This window comes from Typopeltis vanoorti, chromosome 14, assembly GCF_054136105.1.
Source record: "Typopeltis vanoorti isolate ZY-2024b chromosome 14, IOZ_Tvanoo_1.0, whole genome shotgun sequence".
NCBI classification, from domain to species: Eukaryota; Metazoa; Arthropoda; class Arachnida; order Uropygi; family Thelyphonidae; genus Typopeltis; species Typopeltis vanoorti.
In genome coordinates this window covers 38,387,467-38,405,809 of record NC_143562.1, presented here as the reverse complement: position 1 = coordinate 38,405,809, position 18,343 = coordinate 38,387,467, and the positions used below count along the sequence as shown (strand labels likewise).

The 18,343-nt window shown below is 35.5% G+C and overlaps 1 protein-coding gene across 1 annotated transcript in view; it reads left to right on the top strand.

Moving 5' to 3' along the window:
- LOC150099374 (vacuolar protein sorting-associated protein 26C) overlaps positions 1–17,804 on the top strand; it is a 113,788-nt gene extending 95,984 nt beyond the window's left edge. The window contains exons 7-9 of the mRNA XM_090403719.1: positions 629–725; positions 8,083–8,208; positions 16,461–17,804. Of these exons, the coding sequence (XP_090259845.1) occupies positions 629–725; positions 8,083–8,208; positions 16,461–16,543 (306 nt within the window). The 3' untranslated portion in view covers positions 16,544–17,804. The remainder of the gene's footprint in view (positions 1–628; positions 726–8,082; positions 8,209–16,460) is intronic.
- Positions 17,805–18,343: the final 539 nt, after the last annotated feature.

Genomic DNA, 18,343 nt, shown 5'->3' with positions numbered 1-18,343 from the left:
CTGTCTGCTCTAGCTGGCTTTTCAGTATTCATATTTCTGATGGCTTTTTAAGTATTTGTATTCCTTTTTGATTGCATTCCTATTGGACATTTTCTGTCATTGTCCTATTATTTATGTCTCATTTAATAAGTTTCAAAATGAAATTTATTAAATGAGATGTTTAATAAGTTTCATTTTTTTAATAATTTCATTTTCATATCCTTATCTTCAGTTGGAAAGATTGAATGGAAAAATGTTCAAATAAGGTAAAAGGCAAAAGGATTAATTTTTGGATGTTAGTTCAGAGGTTGAAAAGGTCAAATTGAACTCATTGTTTTTTTACTTTGTTAATCCTATTGACAAACTGTTTTAAACCTATCTTACATTTAGTACTGTGGATGAGCTAAGGGTGAGATAATCCAGAATTCCTGCTTTAAAAACCAAGAATGGAACTTTGAAAAGTTCCATTCTCTCCACTTGACTCATCTAAGCTAAGTAATGTTAAGGTAATTTATAAATATCGTACTTTGCTGAATTCACATTTGACTTCTTGAGGCTTATTTCAGCTTCAGGTAACCTAGTTCAAAGATTTATTTTGCTCATTCTCTTACCTTTTATATTTCTGAATACTTTTTTTTGTTTCATATAGCTCTGTGTAGAGAAATGTGATGCTCCTATTCGATCAATTGAACTTCAGTTAGTAAGAGTAGAAACCTGTGGTTGCGCTGAAGGTTATTCTAGGGATGGTAAATAACTTTGAATCTACATTCTGAATATTTTCATAAGAAATAGTGATATCAGTATAATTTTGAATATTTTAAGCTAAATTACTACTAAAATATAATTATATGCTAATCAGAGATCTTCTGTCTCAAATGTAATTCTTACCATTGATTTTTTTTATATCTCTGTCTCTGTTCTGGGTATTTTTATTTTTATCTGCATATTGTGTTTGAAGAAATTAAAAAGATAAAGGTTCATTCATTCTTATATTTTTACCATCTATGAATATCTCAGTATATCAAAGGAAGGAGAAAAGGCCATCTAATATATATGATAAGGAGTTTCTTTCTGGTTTTATGTGATAAGGAGTATCAGAAACAAAGGAGTAGAGCTTGTTGCCTTGATTAATATATTGAGACCTCATATTGTAGGCATTAGTGCAGCAGACATACTAACTATAGTTTGTCCACCATTTGTAGATCTCTCCTTGGCATTTTGCCAAGAATAGTCGATTCATGCTGAAAGGGAGAAAGAAATGAAGGATGTACAAATTGCTCGCCAACATGCGAAATCACGTGCTTTCTTGTCTGTCGCTGTACTAGTACTAGCTTGATTTTTGTGGTCACTTTTTTGCATTTTTTTTTTATTATTAATTTGTATGATGGATCCAGTACAGTCAACAAGTTCTGTTGTTAAACATTTCAGTAGCTCTTGCAAAAGCATATTGAATAATGTGCTGACATTCTGCGAAAAAGAATAGTCTCCTTGTTCCCCTTTCTCAAGTCATAAAATGTGCAAGTGCAATTGCAGGCGTATAGGGGTCGACTGTTAAAAGAATTCGTAGGGAATCAAAAGGTGAAGGTAAGCCAAAATTTTAATCTCCTAAAAAAAAAGCGCCAGAGTAAAGAAAACCATCAAAAACCGTAGCATTGAATGATTTTGATGTAGACGTTATAAGAACTATTCAAGAATTTTACGTGGTCGAGAGAACAGTGCCAACTGTTCCGCAATCGATTCCTGTGCATAAATAAAAAAATAATTTTCCTTGGAAAAGAGAAACTTTAAGGAAAATATTTCATGAAATCGGATTTTGTTTTAAAAAGTCCCAGAATAAAAGGAAACTTATCATGGAGTGAAGTGACATGTTTTATCTAGAATGCAGTATTTGAGAGCAATAAGACGTTTCAGGGAGGAGAAAAAAACAATTTTGTATCTAGATGAAACTTGGATTGATAGTAATTTAACTTTTTCTTTTCTAAATCACTTAGGGAAATGAACAACGTAGATCCGAATATAAATTAAATTATACTTTAATAAATATTTCCGATATTTCGGCAACGTCACGTTGCCATTTTCAAAAGGAACTTACAAAAAAGGCACGTGCACGCAGGCACTACAACACAGTAACTGAGAATGAAGATATGAAGCCATCATTCTCCTAGAAGTCCTGATGGTGCCCTCTAGCAGGCTAAGTAGGTGTTCTTGGCCGTTGGGCTGAAGGTCTGCTGATGTATGCTTTCCAAATTTGGGGCAGTCGCATACAACCAAATTTGTTGAGGTTTGGGGAGTTTCTTAGGGCTGAAGCTGATTCCATAAATAGTCTTTCAAATTTGTATTTGCTACGGTGTATTACTCTAGCTTTCTTCCACTGTATTCTGTGGTGTGTATCCAGAGCATGGTCTGCAAGATCAGAATGGCTGTACTTGTGAAACTGGATGTAGTCCTTATGTTCAGAAATTCTGATATTCGTTGTCCTGCCTGTTTGGCCAAAGTACGACAGTTTACAACTGCAAGGGACCTGGTATACACCAGGTAGGTCTAGGAGAAGTGGTTGGTCTTTGGTGGAGTGGATAAGGGATGCCAATTTTCTGTAAGGCCTGTAACAGGAGGTGAGGTCATGTTTTTTTAAAATTTTAGTAATTTTTTCCCAAGGTGCCCGGATGTAGGGAATGGTGATAGATTTAGAGTAATCTTTGTTGTGGAGAGGGGGGGGGGGGACTGTGGTTTATAGGTTTTATTATTTTTTGGATTTTTTTGGGGGGGAGGGTAGCCATTGTCTGAGAAAGTGTTGAGTATGTGATTTAGTTCAGTGTTTAGGGCCATGTCGTTAGAACAGATTAGTTTAGCCCTGTTGTATAGTGTTTTCACCACTCCATATTGTTGTGTGTGGGGGGGGGAGGATTGTTGGTGATTGTATCTGCCTGTATGGATGGGTTTTCTATAAACTGAGAAAACCAAGGTTCCATCATTTTGACTAGTAAGTCTAGGAAAGGGAGGCTGTTGTTTTCCTCTTTTTCCAGGGTGAACTTGATTCTGGAGTGTGGTTGTTTAAGTGTATAAGGAAGGAGAGGAGTGTTTCAGAGCCATGTGGCCAAATAGCGAACACATCATCAAAGTAGCAGAGCCATATGGTTGGTTTTTGTGAGGCAGAGGCTAAAGCTTTTTCTTCAAAGGCCTCCATAAAGAAATTGGCCAAGGGTGGGGAGAGTGGTGAACCCATGGCTGTCCCCTCTATTTGTTTGTGGAATTTTCCCTGCCAAACGAAATAGCCTGAGTTCATTGTTAACTGAAATAGGGCTGAGATATTGGGAGAAAATTTAGCTTGGATTAGCTCTAACGTTTCCTTGAGTGGGCATTTGTGAATAAGGAGGAGACATCAAAACTGACCATTATGTCAGTATGTTGGAGTGTAAGGTTTTCTATGCTGGCTTTGAAGTGGGCTGAATTTTTTATGTGTGATGGTGTGTTGCCAGTATAGTGTGTGAGCTCTTTGGCCAAATGTTTAGCTAATTTGTATGTGGGAGAATCAATGCCATCCACTATGGACGTAATGGCACATTTTCTTTATGTGTTTTTGGGAGTCCGTAAATACAGGGGGGGGGGGTATAGAGTTAAATGGCTTTAATCTGTTGGAGTAATTTAACTTATGGAAAATGTTGGCAGTCTAAAGAAGAATGTGGAGTGCTACAAACTGGAAATGCCTCGCGGTGCATAATAATTTTGCGTGCAGGTGGAGAAAAGGGTTTTTTTACCGAATTCAAACTTACTATACAAAGCCAATTACCATAGGCAAATGAATTCTACGATCTTCGAAAAGTGGGCAGAAGAAAAACTGATTCCAAACTTTCCTAAAAATGCTGTTGTTATAATTGATAACGCTTCATATCACTCTATTCGATCAAACGTTCCAGATTGGTCTAATAAGAAGCAAGTTTTTATGGATTGGCTCTCTGAAAGTAACATTTCTCATTCCCCTGATATGTGAAAAATCGAATTGCTTAATTTTGTCAAAAGAAACTCGCCCACAACTAAACTATTTAAATTCGACACGATGCTCAAAGAGCATGGATTTCTATCTTTGAGGCTACCACCATATCATTGCGATATTAATACTATTGAGTATGTTTGGGCAGAAGTGAAAAGTTTCATTCGCCATCGCAACGTTAACTGGAGATATTGACATGTCGAAACTTTTTAAGCTTTCAGAACAGGTGATTGAAGGTATTAGAGTTCAAAACTGGGGAAAATATTGCTTTCATGTCACCTCATTGGAAAATATGTATTGGGACAGAGACGGAATTATCGAAGAATTATGCGAACCTTTGGTAATCAGTTTAAGTGAAAGTGATGGTGATTCGGACACCGATTCAGATGACTCTGAAGATTAAAAGGATTTGATAATGGTATTTTTTTCCAACCTTTTTTTGCATGGGTTTGTTAAAAGAGTCACAACAAGTCATAAATAATTAATCGGTTTAGGACATTAAAGTGCTTCAGTTCTCTCAACTGTAAGTTTAGAATATCTAAGTTCATTCGAAAAAATTTCTGTTTTTCTGTATAATTATTTTTATTTTATAGAAAACTTTCTTAAAAATAAACTTAGTTAAATTTTGTTTTATGCTATATCTTTTTTAATTTTGTTAATACTCTACGTACATTTTTCCAACTGTTATACAAGCAAAATAATTACACTTTAAAAACTACAATGTTCGTAAAAGAAAAGCTAAATTTTCTGACCTGTATTAATAAACAAACACATCCCAGAAGACAGATTGATTACCCTATTATCAGAATGGATTCTCCTTTTTCTGACATGCGCAGAAGTGTCAAGGGACCTCTAATCGGTGGGCGAACTATAGCATTGAGTGCAAAGGGTACAGTATTTTCAGTATTACAACCTATGATGATTGTAATACTAGTTGCAGTTTTTCATGTGGGAGTGAGTTTGAAGCCATCTGGTGTGAGGTGGAGTCTAACGGGATTAAATATATATTGGGGTGTTGTTACAGACCTGCTGGATCGGTTGCTAGTGATGAAAAAATGCGTCACCAAATAAATATGATTGGTGTGATCATAATGGGGGACGTTAATTATCCAAAAATCATGTGAGAAAAAGAAACTGAATTTATTGAGCTGTTGCAAGACCACTTCCTCAAGCAGCATGTGACAGAAGGAACTCATGGTCAAAGGGTGTTAGATCTGGTTATAGTGTCAGAGGAGGATTTCAGTGAAAGACGTAACTATTCTGATTCTGGTTGGTGACAGTGCGGTACTTACTTAGGAAGTGGGTAAGTTTATGAATGCTTCATTCGGAAAACGTTACATGTTGAACTTTGTTACAAAGCAGGAAATTATGACCACCTGGTGAGTATTCTGAGGAGTATATCAACAATGCATGGGAAGTTAAAAAAAATACTTAAATGATGAGATATCAGAATGTGTCCCTAGACTTTGAAGAATAAATAGAGTAGGAGTGAAATGGATGTGTGATCTTATCAATTCAAAAGAAAAGGATGATGTGGAAGGAATACCGTGTACATAAGGATGATGTCAGTTATGATAATTATAAGCAGTAGGCCAGAAGAATCGCAACTGTTGTGCAGAAAGCTAAGTCTGAGTATTAAAAGTAATTGACTCTGTAAGTTAAAGACAACCGAAAAGAATTCCATTGTTATGCTGCAAGTAAAAGAAAGAATGAATTTGAAAGAATAACTACCAAATGCAGATGATATGTGGATAACTGATGCAGCAGTGATTGTTCAACTAATGAGTAGCCATTTTGCTAAACATTATCTACCTGGTGTATGCAACATTGAAATCACCTCTAACCTCTTCACTGTATGAGGAAACTTGTGTGTGAGGAGGAAGTACTAGAGAGCTGGTGCACAAACTAAATAAGAATTCTATAACAGGAATTAATGGGGTATCAGCACAGATGCTAAAGAAGTGTTCAGCTTGATCTGGCTATTCCTTTAACCAGGCTGTATAATTTGAGTCTCAGAATAGGGAAGATTCCACAAGGGTGGAAAGAATGTATGGTAATCCCATTGCACAAGGGTGGTGTAAAGACCAATGTATCCAACTATCGACCAATCAGTATCTCAGAGTGGTGGTGAAGATTTTGGAAAAGTTGGCTTGAGCTTGCATTCAGAAATCGGCTGATGGAGAATCTCTACTTTGCAATGAACAGCATGGGTTTACTAAGGGAAGGTCATGTTTTAGCAACTTGCTCACATTCTATAAGAATGTTACCATTGAACTAGACAAGGGGAATGGATACACCATGATACTTTTGAATTTTGCTAAGGCTTTTGACAGAATACAGCATGGAAGACTGTTGCATAAATTAGAGAATATGGGTTTGGATTATAGAATATTAGCATGGATAAGAGGATGGCTCACTGACATATCAAAAAGTGGTATATGGGAGGATGTGAGTCAGCAAGATTTAAGGTAACTAGTGGTGTACCACAGGGATCAGTCCTTGGTCCACTTTTATTCAATCTGTGGATTAATGATATTGTGAGGGATTTGACAGGTGACATACAGCTAGTTGCAGATGATGCAAAGATAGTAGGGTAATCAGGAATGCTGCTAATATGCAGTACTTGCAGAATGATTTGAATAGGCTGTAATTGTAGGCATAGGAAAATGGATGTCAATTCACTGTCAGTAAATGTCAAGTCATGCACTTCGGCGTGATTAGGCTATCCGATGTCGTATTATATTGATGGGATTATGCTAGAAGAAACTGATTGGGCTATGGATCTTGGAGTGTTAATAGATAGGAAGTTGAAGTTCAGGGGCCATGTAGCAAAGAATGCAAATACAACTCAAAAGATAATCGCAATTCTGAAATGAGCCTGGTTTTCGTTGTGATTCTGACACATTGGAGAGTGTTAAAAATGATATCAGGATTTTGGGATGTTCATTTTGAAGACAGATTGAGAATCTTTAGACTACAGACACTAGCAATCCAGAGAAAGAGGCGTGATATGATTGAGACTTGCAGACTTCTAAAAGGGTCATACAGGATTTCAGTTGATATTTTTTATTTTATGGAGGATGGGGAAAGGACAAGAGGGCATTCTTGGTGGCTGATAATAAATACTGCTAAGAAGGGGGTGAGATCTAGATTTTTCTTTTATAGAGTAGTGCATGATTGGAATGGATTGCCATTGGATGTTGTGTGTGCAAGTATTGTGAACGAATTCAAGAACAAGTATGACAGCTGATATGTGTAGTATGTGACCTCCCTCGATGAGTTCCTTACTACCTGGAGGTCTCTCTTGATAATGATAATATGTGCTGTTGTAAAGTCCATTAGTAAGGCAATAATAATACGTAAAATAGGTATGTTTGTTTTTGGGGTGAGTGAGGGAAAGGGGATGTAACAACTGTAATCCACTTGAAATATTGTTCATCACTTGAAATAGGGATTAACTTTAAAAAATGTGGTTATATTTGTAGTTACAATTTTGTGTGTGTGTGTGTGTACGAAAAAATTTATTTAACTTGTTAAAATATTATGTAGTACATTTTACTCTTAGGTTTCTGTGTATATACAAGGGTGGGGGGGGAGGATGTGGAAGGTTCTGATAACTAGAACAAAAATGATATTAAAGCAGCTGATATAACCAAGAATATACTAGGTTATGAATGTGACTTATGTTCTTATATTCTTACTAGGGGGCTTCACCCCCCTGACACCTACGGTGCCCAACCCCCCGTGTTCTGAACTGGTAGGCCGGTTCTCTTTGAATTCCGATGACTCGAATTTTGAAGACTCAACACTCGGGGTAGCCCCTGAGTTGCAAAACGTTTCAAATAACTTGCCAAAAATGTTACACACAAAAACGTTACAAAAAATGTTACAAAAAACGTTACACAAAACCGTTACAGCCTACATCCGTTTCCAATTTCAGCTTATCATTTTATGGTATAGAGTAGATATCCTCATATGTTCTTTCTTGTGGTTATATCAGTTATATCATTTTTGTACTAGGTGTTTATCAGACTTTCCAGACCCACCCCCCCTCCTTGTAATAAGTGTCTCAATAATTTACTACACATTTGCATTTATTGATATTGCAAATTTAGCTACAGAAATCCAAAATATCCAGATTGGGGAAGGAGATGTGTGCCGCAACATTATGATTCCAATTTACATGATTTTCCCACGGCTGTTTACTTGTCCAACAATGATTACTAACAACTTCAAAATCGGTAAGAAATATTCTAAAATAATGGAAGTGACTAATATCGCATCTTTGAAATGATGTTTAATATACGATATACTTAATTAAATGTTACTCTAGTTATATCTATAAATTTCATCATTTAGTTTTAATTTATGTTCTGCATTTTTTCTTGGAATTTTGATTGGTTAATTCTACATTACCACCTTTTTATTATTATTATTTTCATTGAAGGACTTGAAATAAGAAAATATTCTCAGCACTGTTCTGAGGCATGACAGAGCATTTGAGAATTTTAAAAGACAAGTCATTCTAATAAAATAAGTTGTGTAGGGTGGAGGTACTGTACTTATGATGCTCAAGTAAAACCATTCATGCAATACTGTTTTCTAATAAAATAAGGTGAAATTTGTGTGAAATAAAATGTGAAATTGCATGCACATTTTAATTAAAATGCGTATACAATTTCATCTGTGTTGGGATGTATTTAAATCAATATTTCAATTCTCCCCATCCTACACAATAATTGTCCTTCTATATCCGTGTCAACAGAGATGACATGGATATGGATATATATATTTTGTTCTGTGGTTTGTTCACTGGAATAAAAGTTTGTGCCTGATGATCTGCCAGTAATACACATATGGGATAGGCAGGGTGGAAGCTTGAGAAACGAGCTGACATAGCTATACTACCTCCTATAGCCGTGTTTTCCTTAATCCCAATGTGGCTCGGAATCCAACAGATGCATACATACGTAGCTTCCATAACTGATAGAGGACATTAGATTCAAAACAGCCCTTGATGTTTTTCTGCAGCTTTAGCTGGCTTATTGCTTCTAGAGAACTTTGTGAATCTGAGTATATTATGCACCTTTAGTAGCAATGCAGTCTTATGTATTTTAATGCAAGCTCTATAGTATATAGCTTGGCAGTAAAGTTGTTACATTCTAGTGGAATCTGAGCAAATATCTGTCTGGGAAGACAGCAGAAGATCCCACTAGGATTTCTGATTTTGAACTATCAGGGTAAAGGGGCACAAAACTAGCACAGAAAAAAACTTTAAAGTGAATATGAATGCTACAGTGGTAATGCATTTAGTGGCATCTGTGCTATGCTGTCCACCCCAATATCTAGATTTTATAAGAGCACTTTTATTCACAAACCAAAAGGTCGTAAAGCAGTCTGATGGGTGTTGTACAGATTCACCCAATATGGGCAGAAAATAGTTAGCCATGCAGGGTGGTCTGGCAGGGATTTCATTTTTGTAGCATATAATAGAGACTGCTGTCATAGGTTTATCTTGATGTACAGACTAGGGATTGGTGCAGTTACTATTTCTATGACTTGATGGTGAATGGAGTCCAGCCATTGCAGGATACTCTCTGGTAGAAGCATAGACTTGGGATCCATAATCCAAGTTTTGATCTGTCAGCACCCTAAAGAGGTGGAAGATAGGGTATGAAGGATGTTCATTGCTTTATAACACTAATCTCACAACTAACATATATATGAGGGAGGACACTGTTTTGTGTTGAATATGAGCTCCAAGAACTTGACCTCTGGTGCTGGGATTTGCGCCCTTTAATCCTTGTTCTAGTCTGAGTTCTGGGTCAGGATGAAGACCATGTCTTTAACAAAATCTGAACTTGATTTGTTGGTGTCCATTTTGAAAGATGTTCAGTGGCTTACTGCAGCTGTCTTTCTATGACCCTCATATTACATAAATGACAGATGGTAAAGTCGTCCACATTGCTCACAGTTGGGGAAGTTTTTTGGTTATCGAGGTAACCTTCATTACAAAAGGTGTGACCTTGTGAAATTCCCTCCTCCTTGGGTATGTGGTCAGAAAAGAGCAGTTTTCCCACTCAGACTTAGATTTGGTTGGATAAAAAGATGCCATTCGAAGTTCATAAAAGTTTATGGGCACACTTCTCCTTTGTTTTTCGACAATTAAGAAATGGGCTGCCGAGTTTAAAAGTGGCCATACCACATTTAAAGAACTTTTTTGATTTATCAAGAGGAAGATGCTTTCTGAGATCATAGTTTTGTAGGTAATTCAAGATTTCCAAATCCCCAAGTGTGTCATATGTCTTTCCTTAACAAAGAAAACCATACTAAGTGCTTATGTTTTAAGAAGGCATCTCTAATGGATGCTTCCAGCCAGACTAGATGATCAGTTATAGAATGATATTTTTGGAAGCCTGATTGCGTTCTGGCAAAAAAAGATTGTTTCTCTCCAGCAACCATAAAATAACCATTTTTTCCCAAAATCAAAATCTTGCACCAGTCAGAGTAATTGGATGATAGTTTATTGGGATTTTGGACCCCTTCCCTGGCTTAGGAAAGACAATAATAATAGCCTTTTGTCAGGTATCCAGAAAAGCAGTTCTCACAGAAGATTCTGTTGAAAAGGTTAAGCATCTGTTGTCATCTGCATAACAGATGTTTTACCATTTCATAATGGATGCTATCTAGTCCAACAGCAGTTTGAACAAAGTAGAATTTATTGTTTTTCTGCTATGCATTTTTGAGCAAGGAGGATAAGGAGATACTGCTGATGTTCTAACAGTTATTCCTCCAAGTGTGCCAGTAATTGCTATTGAATTGGCAACTGTGCATCTATTATGTTCAAGGATAGTGGTGTATCTGCTTTTCATTTTCCAGATTTTATCCCATACTTCTTTGCTCTTGGTTAATCTTGTTATAGAAGATGTGTACTAGATTCAGGATTCCTTCTGGCTCTAATGACAGATGTGTCTTGCTCAAGCTTGTTTGAAAGTAATGAAGTTTGTTGTTGTGGAGTATATACAGAAGATACTCCATGCTTTCTTCTATGCTTCCTTGGCTGCTGTGCAGTCATCATTCCACCATGGCTTAGGGAAACCCACTAGATGTTTTAGGGATTGCAGTTGTTGCAGCATGTGTAATACACTGTCATGTGGTTCATTGCATTATTAATAGGAGATAAGTTGACTCGCACAGAAATTAAATATTGCTAAATTAGAGAAGGTGAGGGTACTATCAGGAAATTGATAATGAGCAACAGTGGCTGTAGTGAATTCATCTACTCTGACAAATGTTGTAAAGTCTTTATTAAAGTCTCATAGCATCATTGATTATTAATTAACTTAAGGAATTGACAACATACACTAGAATATAAATTAAATTAAACTTTAATATATATTTCCAATATTTTGGCAATGTGATGATCAGTAAATGAGGACAAAGATAAAAAAAATTCAGCACCATCAGTGAATGAGGACAAAGCAGGAAGCTATTGTTTCTCCTAAAAGTCCTGATGGTGCCCCCCATATATATGGACTCCCAAAAATACATAAAGAAAATGTGCCATTACGTCTCATAGTGGATGGCATTGATTCCCCCACATACAAATTAGCTAAACATTTGGCCAAAGCACTCACACACTATACTTGCAACACACCATCACACATAAAAAACTCAGCCCACTTCAAAGCCAGCATAGAAAAACCTTGCACTCCAACATACTGACATAATGGTCAGTCATCACCTCCTTATTCACAAATGTCCCACTCAAGGAAACCTTAGAGCTAATCCAAGCTAAATTTCCTCCAGATATCTCGGCCCTATTTCAGTTCACAATGAACTCGGGCTATTTTGTTAGGCAGGGAAAATTCTACAAACAAATAGAGGGGACATCCATGGGTTCACCACTCTCCCCACCCTTGGCCAACTTCTTTATAGAGACTTTTGAAGAGAAAGCCTTAAACTCGCCCCACAAAAACTAACTATATGGCTTCGCTACATTGATGATGTGTTTACTATTTGGCCACATGGCTCTGATATGCTACTCTCCTTGTTAACACACTTAAACAACCAACACTCCAGAATCAAGTTCACCCTGGAAAAAGAGGAAAACAACAGCCTCCCTTTCCTAGACACACTAGTCACCCGCCAGCCTGATGGAACCTTGGTTTTTCTCAGTTTATAGAAAACCCACACTGGCAGATACATTCACCAACAATTCCTCCCCCTCACAAAAATATGGAGCTATTAAGACACTGCACAACAGGGCTAAACTAATCTGTTCAAATGGCAATGCCCTAACCACTGAACTAAATCACATCCTCAACACTTTCTCAGCCAATGGCTACCCTGCCAAAAAAATCCAAAAAAGATTGAAACCAGTAAACCACAACCCCCCCCCCCCCTCCGTCACAACAAGGATTACTCCAAATCCATCACCATTCCCTACATTCAAGGCACCTCGGAAAAAATTACCAAAATCTTAAAAAAACATGACTTGACCTCTTGTTACAGACCATATAGAAAATTGGCATCCCTTATCTGCTCCACTAAAGACCAGCCACTTCCCCCTAGACCTACCTGGTGTATACCAGGTCCCTTGCAGCTGTAAGCTGTCCTACTTTGGCCAAACAAGCAGGACAGTGAATATCAGAATTTCAGAACACAAGGACTACATCCATTTTCACCAGTATAGCCACTCTGGTCTTGCAGACCATGCTCTGATAAAGGCCACAGAATATGGTGGAAGAAAGTCACAATAATACACCATAGCAAGTTCAAATTTGAAAGACTTTTCATGGAATAAGCCTCAGCCCTAAGAAGCATGCCAAACCTCAACAAATTTGGTTGCATGAAACTGCCCCAAATTTGGGAGATGTACATCAGGAGATCTTCAGCCCAACGGCCAAGAATACCTACTGTGCCCCCCCCCCCCCCCTAGTGGGCACCATCAGGGCTTTTAGGAGAAGCAATAGTAGCTTCCTGCTTTGTCCTCATTTACTGTGTATAGTGCCTACGTGCATGTGTCTTTATTTTAAGTTCCTTTGAAGATGGCAACATGACATTGCCGAAATATTGGAAATATATATTAAAGTTTAATTTAATTTATATTCTGGTGTATTTTCTCAATTCCTTAATTAATAATCAACGTATAAGCTTATCTACGAGAATTCATAGCATCATTATTCTAAAGGAAGTTTTCTATAGTAAAACCATCCACTGTAACAATCAACAATTTAGACTGCTGGTTTGAACTCATTATGGAGTTTAAGGGAATAAATACCATACATATAAATAATTAAACAACATATTTAATCACTCCTATATTTCATTGTCAGGGAAACAATATTACAATTGCATAAACAAACACAAAGTGGAAATGATTAGACTGAAAGCCTATAGTCCTGTGAAGGCACCCTCTATGGGGGCTGTTTGACAGCTGGGTGGGAGGCCTAAGAATTAAGTTTCCCCAAATCTTGGCTAGAGGGTTAGAGCCCATGACTGTATCCTATTCGTTTATAAATAGTAAAAATGATTAAAAAGATTAATGATATTTATTTTAGTAGATTTAAAGTTTCAGAAAGAGGGATGTTGGTAAAAAAGGAGGTGATATCAAAGGTAATCATGATATTGTTATTGTCTAAAACAAAATTTTGGATTTAAGATTTGAAATGAGTAGAATTGTTCATATAAGAAGAATGACCTATAAGTGAGTTAAAAATTTAGCTGTTTGGATGGTTAACTTAAAAGAGGAGAGGCATTAGTGTGTACGAGGGAAGTCTGAAAAGTTCTCGACCATAGATGGCAACACTATTGTTAAGTTTTTTTTTCTCCCTAAGTTTGGTACATCCGTCATAAGCATCCATGTGAAATTGCAAGTCATTCTATCAAGTAGTTTGTTTTATATACAGCTCTCTGAAGCAAAAGTGTTGTCAGTATCCTTTGAAATGGATAAAATTGAGTATCGTGCGGTTATAAAATTCTTTGTAAAAGTAGGTTTAATGCCAAAAGAAATTCATTCTAAGTTCATAAAAGTTTATGGGCACTCTTCTCCTTTGTTTTTTGACAATTAAGAAATGGGCTGCCAAGTTTAAATGTGGCCATACCAACCATGAAGATGAGCCATGTGAAGGACATCCAAAAAGTGTAACAATACCAGAAATCGTTGATCAAGTGCAAGGTATGGTATTGAATGACCAACGAGTCAAAGTGCATGAAATTGCTGAGACTATAGGCATTTCAAAAGAACTTGGATATATTTTGCGTGAAGAATTGCAAATGAAAAAACTTTGTGCAAGATGGGTGCCGCGCTTGCTCACAGTAGATCAAAAACACACTCGCATGAAAATCTCTGAACAGTGCTTGGAGCATTTTAACAAGAATAAAACTGATTTTGTGCATAGATTTATTACTATGGATGAGACTTGGATTTGCCATTACACACCAGAATCCAAACAGCAGTAAAAAAACAGTGGACAGAAGCAGGGTGTTTAGCGCCAAAGAAGACAAAGTCGGTTCCATCAGCAGGAAAGGTCATGGCATCAGTGTTTTGGGATACTAAAGGCATTTTGTTTATTAATTATCTTGAAAAAGGTAAAACAATAACCTGGGAATATTATTCCGATCTTTTAACTAAACTAGATGAAAAAATTCTTGAGAAAAGACCCAGTTTGCAGAAGAAAAAAATCATCTTTCATCAGGACAATGCACCTACCTACAAAGGTGCTTTGGCAATGGGAAGATTAAGGGATCCTCACTATGAATTGTTGGAACATCCACCCTATTCCCCAGATTTGGCTCCCTCTGACTTCTATCTCTTCCCAAAACTAAAACTCTTCCTTGCTGTCAGCGTTTTTCTTCGAATCAAGAGGTGATTGCAGCTGTAGAGGGGTATTTTGCAGAACCACTACAGAAATGGGATAATGGCACAGGAGCATTGCTGGAAAAATGTATTAGTCTTAAGGGAGATTATGTTGAAAAATAAAAATAAATTTGAAATTATAAATTCATTTTTTCATTGTTAGGCCGAGAACTTTTCGGACCACCCTCGCTATGGGAAGGAGAGGGTTATTGGATTTATGAATTTTTGGCAATCCATATATACGGGGGTAGGAACCAAAGGTTTATCTATTTCAGGAGACCAAAATGTGACATTTTTAAGAAGTCTTTTTAATGTTTTCTTTTGAGAATTACTGGCATCATAATCTAGTGGTTTATAAGTAGTGCTGTTGCTGACAAGACATTCATCTTTCAGTTATATTCACTAGTATTGATGAATAGAATTACTCTTGTCAGCTGTAGTGATTATTATGCTACTGTCTTTATGTAATTTATGGAGAGAGATGAGTTGGTTGCTAGCTAGATTTCTTATATTGAGTATTTGGAGAGGCCAAGCAGAGAACACACCAGTGTTCTCTGTTTGGCACATAGCTTAGGCACATTAGACTCCTTCGTTCTCCATTAAACAGCACCCCAGAAAAAGAAAATAATAATAACCTCTCATCAATATGGTGTTATCAAAATCCTTGCCAATAGAGCCTCCAATCTATTTGACTGAGGCTGATCTTACAGCTGAACTCTCCTTTATTTGCCTTAGATTTTTCGGTCTAATGGTTATAATGCCAAAAAAGTCAACAAAGAAAAAAAAAATTTAAAAAAAAAAGTACAATCTCTCCATGGCATTCAAAACCTTATCTAAAGCTGGCTACTCATCTGTTCTCCCAAGGATCCTCTACCTCCTCCATCAGTTGCAGATGTTTATAAAGTTCCTTGTTCCTGCTACTTATCTATTATGGTCAAACTGAGAGATCTGCTATCTGCCCTAGAAGAACATAAAAAGTACATCTGTCACCATAAGTATGGCCAGTCAGGGCTTGTTGTCCATGCCTTGGACACCTTGCACAGAATCAAATGGGGAAAAAAAACTATTATGCTTCACCACAAAAAATAGAAATTTGAAAGACTTTTTTTTTTTTTTTAGAAAAAGCAGAATTAAAAAACTGACCTAATTAATAAATATGGTCATATTAAAGTTCCCAAGATTTGGAAAACTTTAATTCTAAGGCCTCCTGCCCAACACAGCTAAGGCTAGCCAACAACACCTATAGAGAGTGCCCCTCATAGGACTAGAGGCTTTCAGGCTTATCTTTTCCACTTAGTGTTTTTGCAATTTTATCATTATTTCCCTGATGATTTTATTTAGTTAATTATTTATTTTTAAGTATTTATTCCATTAAACCTCATAATGAGTGCATCCACTGTAACAGACTGTTTCTTTGGTAATGAGCATTTAACTGTATGCTTTTGATTATTGGTTTACATAAATTAATATCTGAATTATGTAAGATTTCTTGAAATATAAAGATGAATAGAGTTATTTTAAATATTCTTTTGATTAGTAATATTATTACATCTACAGTGGATAACTGGCTTTCCACTGTATATGTGGACATACATTTGAATTTATATGTATATATAATTTTTTCTTCTTTAGAGTTTGAAGTCAACATTGTAGTAGTATTTGATGATGATCATCTTATTACTGAAAATTTTCCTATCAAGCTTACCAGATTTTGAATCTAATGTCCAGGAGAATTCTGTAATTATGGACTAATTATAGTTGGACAGCTGGTTTTATGCTGATATTGTATATTATTTGTAAGGCATCATTAATGTACAGATGTAAATATTTTTTGTTTTCTAATTTAATCCGATTGCAAATAAGAATCAAGAACCTTTAACTCTTGTGAAATTTCAGCATACAGGATAATGGAATAATGCAGATTAAAGTAAAAAAAAAAAAAAAGTTGGTTTGTAATGCAGCAAGAAATATTGAACCCATTGCATCCTCATTTGTTTTTTTTTTGAGGACAGTATTTTAATATTTTGTTCTCATTTTTTTTTATTCTGAGGACAAAAAAAAAAAGTAAAACCATTTTCCTTAAACTTAGTTTGTCATTAGTTTCAATGTTTTATTTAAGGTAGCTTTGTCATTAAAAGGAGTAGATGTGTATGTAACCACTTTTTTTTTGTATATATATATATTTTGGAGGTATTTTTAACCAAGTCCAATTATTGGTCTCAAATGAATGGATAAAAACTGTAATATTTTATTTTATTATTATATTTTTTTATTAGAGAAAATTTTCTATATTACAAGAAATGTTAGGAAAAAGCAGAATTATGGTCATTCCATGATGTCTTTCATACATGATCAAGGTTTAAAAATTAATTCCTATGATGACCATGCTTTTCACAATGTACATGTAAGAATATCTGAGGCTTGAAGATTTTTAAAATGTAAACAATGTTTTCTTTCTAGCCATAGAATCAGTATATATTGATGAAATTTCTTTGTGTATAAGTTAAAAAAAATTGAATTTTCAATCTAGAACTGAATTTAATAATTCATCCTATATGTAAAATTTTTATGTTCCTGAAATAGAATGTTTTTTAAAAAATCTCAATATCAAAGGTGATGTTTCTAACTAGAATTTCCTTGACCTCAATGCAGGTTATGATGTGATGGATGCAACTTAGCATATGCTTGAATAGTATTTCTCTGTATGTAGACTCCCATGATAATTTCACAAGTGATGCAACCTTTTATATAATCTAAAAAAAAAAGATCAGAGCATTAATGGTGGTTGTACTTAATGACTACTTATAAACCAATAATGCTAAGGAAAGAAATTTGAAACATTAGTATAGACTTTGTAGTTTTCTAAAGAAATTTTCATCTTGTGTAATTTCATCCTGTATATATATATATATCTATATATATCTTTTGAGACTGAGGTTTCATCTTGTGTATATATGTGTGTGGTTATATATATATATATATATATATATATATATATACCCACACTCAATAAATGAGGTTTGGCCTATTTTTGATATAGATTTTGTGTTTTATAAAGCAAATTTGTGAACTGATAACATAGTATTATGAAAAACTTGTCAAAATTTTCTTACTCCTGTTACACATTTTATGTTATAAAGAAACTTTTTGTAATAGATTTCATGGTTTGATAGTTATTTTCTTATCCATCTGTGTTCATATCAAACCGTGAAATCTATTACAAAAATGTCTGACAAACACATAAGCCTATCCACGCGTATAAAGAAACTTTGTATTCCATTATCTGCTGGTTTCAGAAAAGGAAAAAAATCATTATTCATGAAGTACCTTGAGTCAAAATTATTTTCCATGTAGTTAATCACTGAGTTTGCACAAATTACTTCAACAGCTATGAAAATTTCACCTAAAGATGAATAGAAAGTAAAAATTGTTTTACTATTAGGTAATGTACCTAACAGTGAGTAAAATATGAAGTATTTGTTGAATTATTTATATACAAATAAGCATCATCAGTG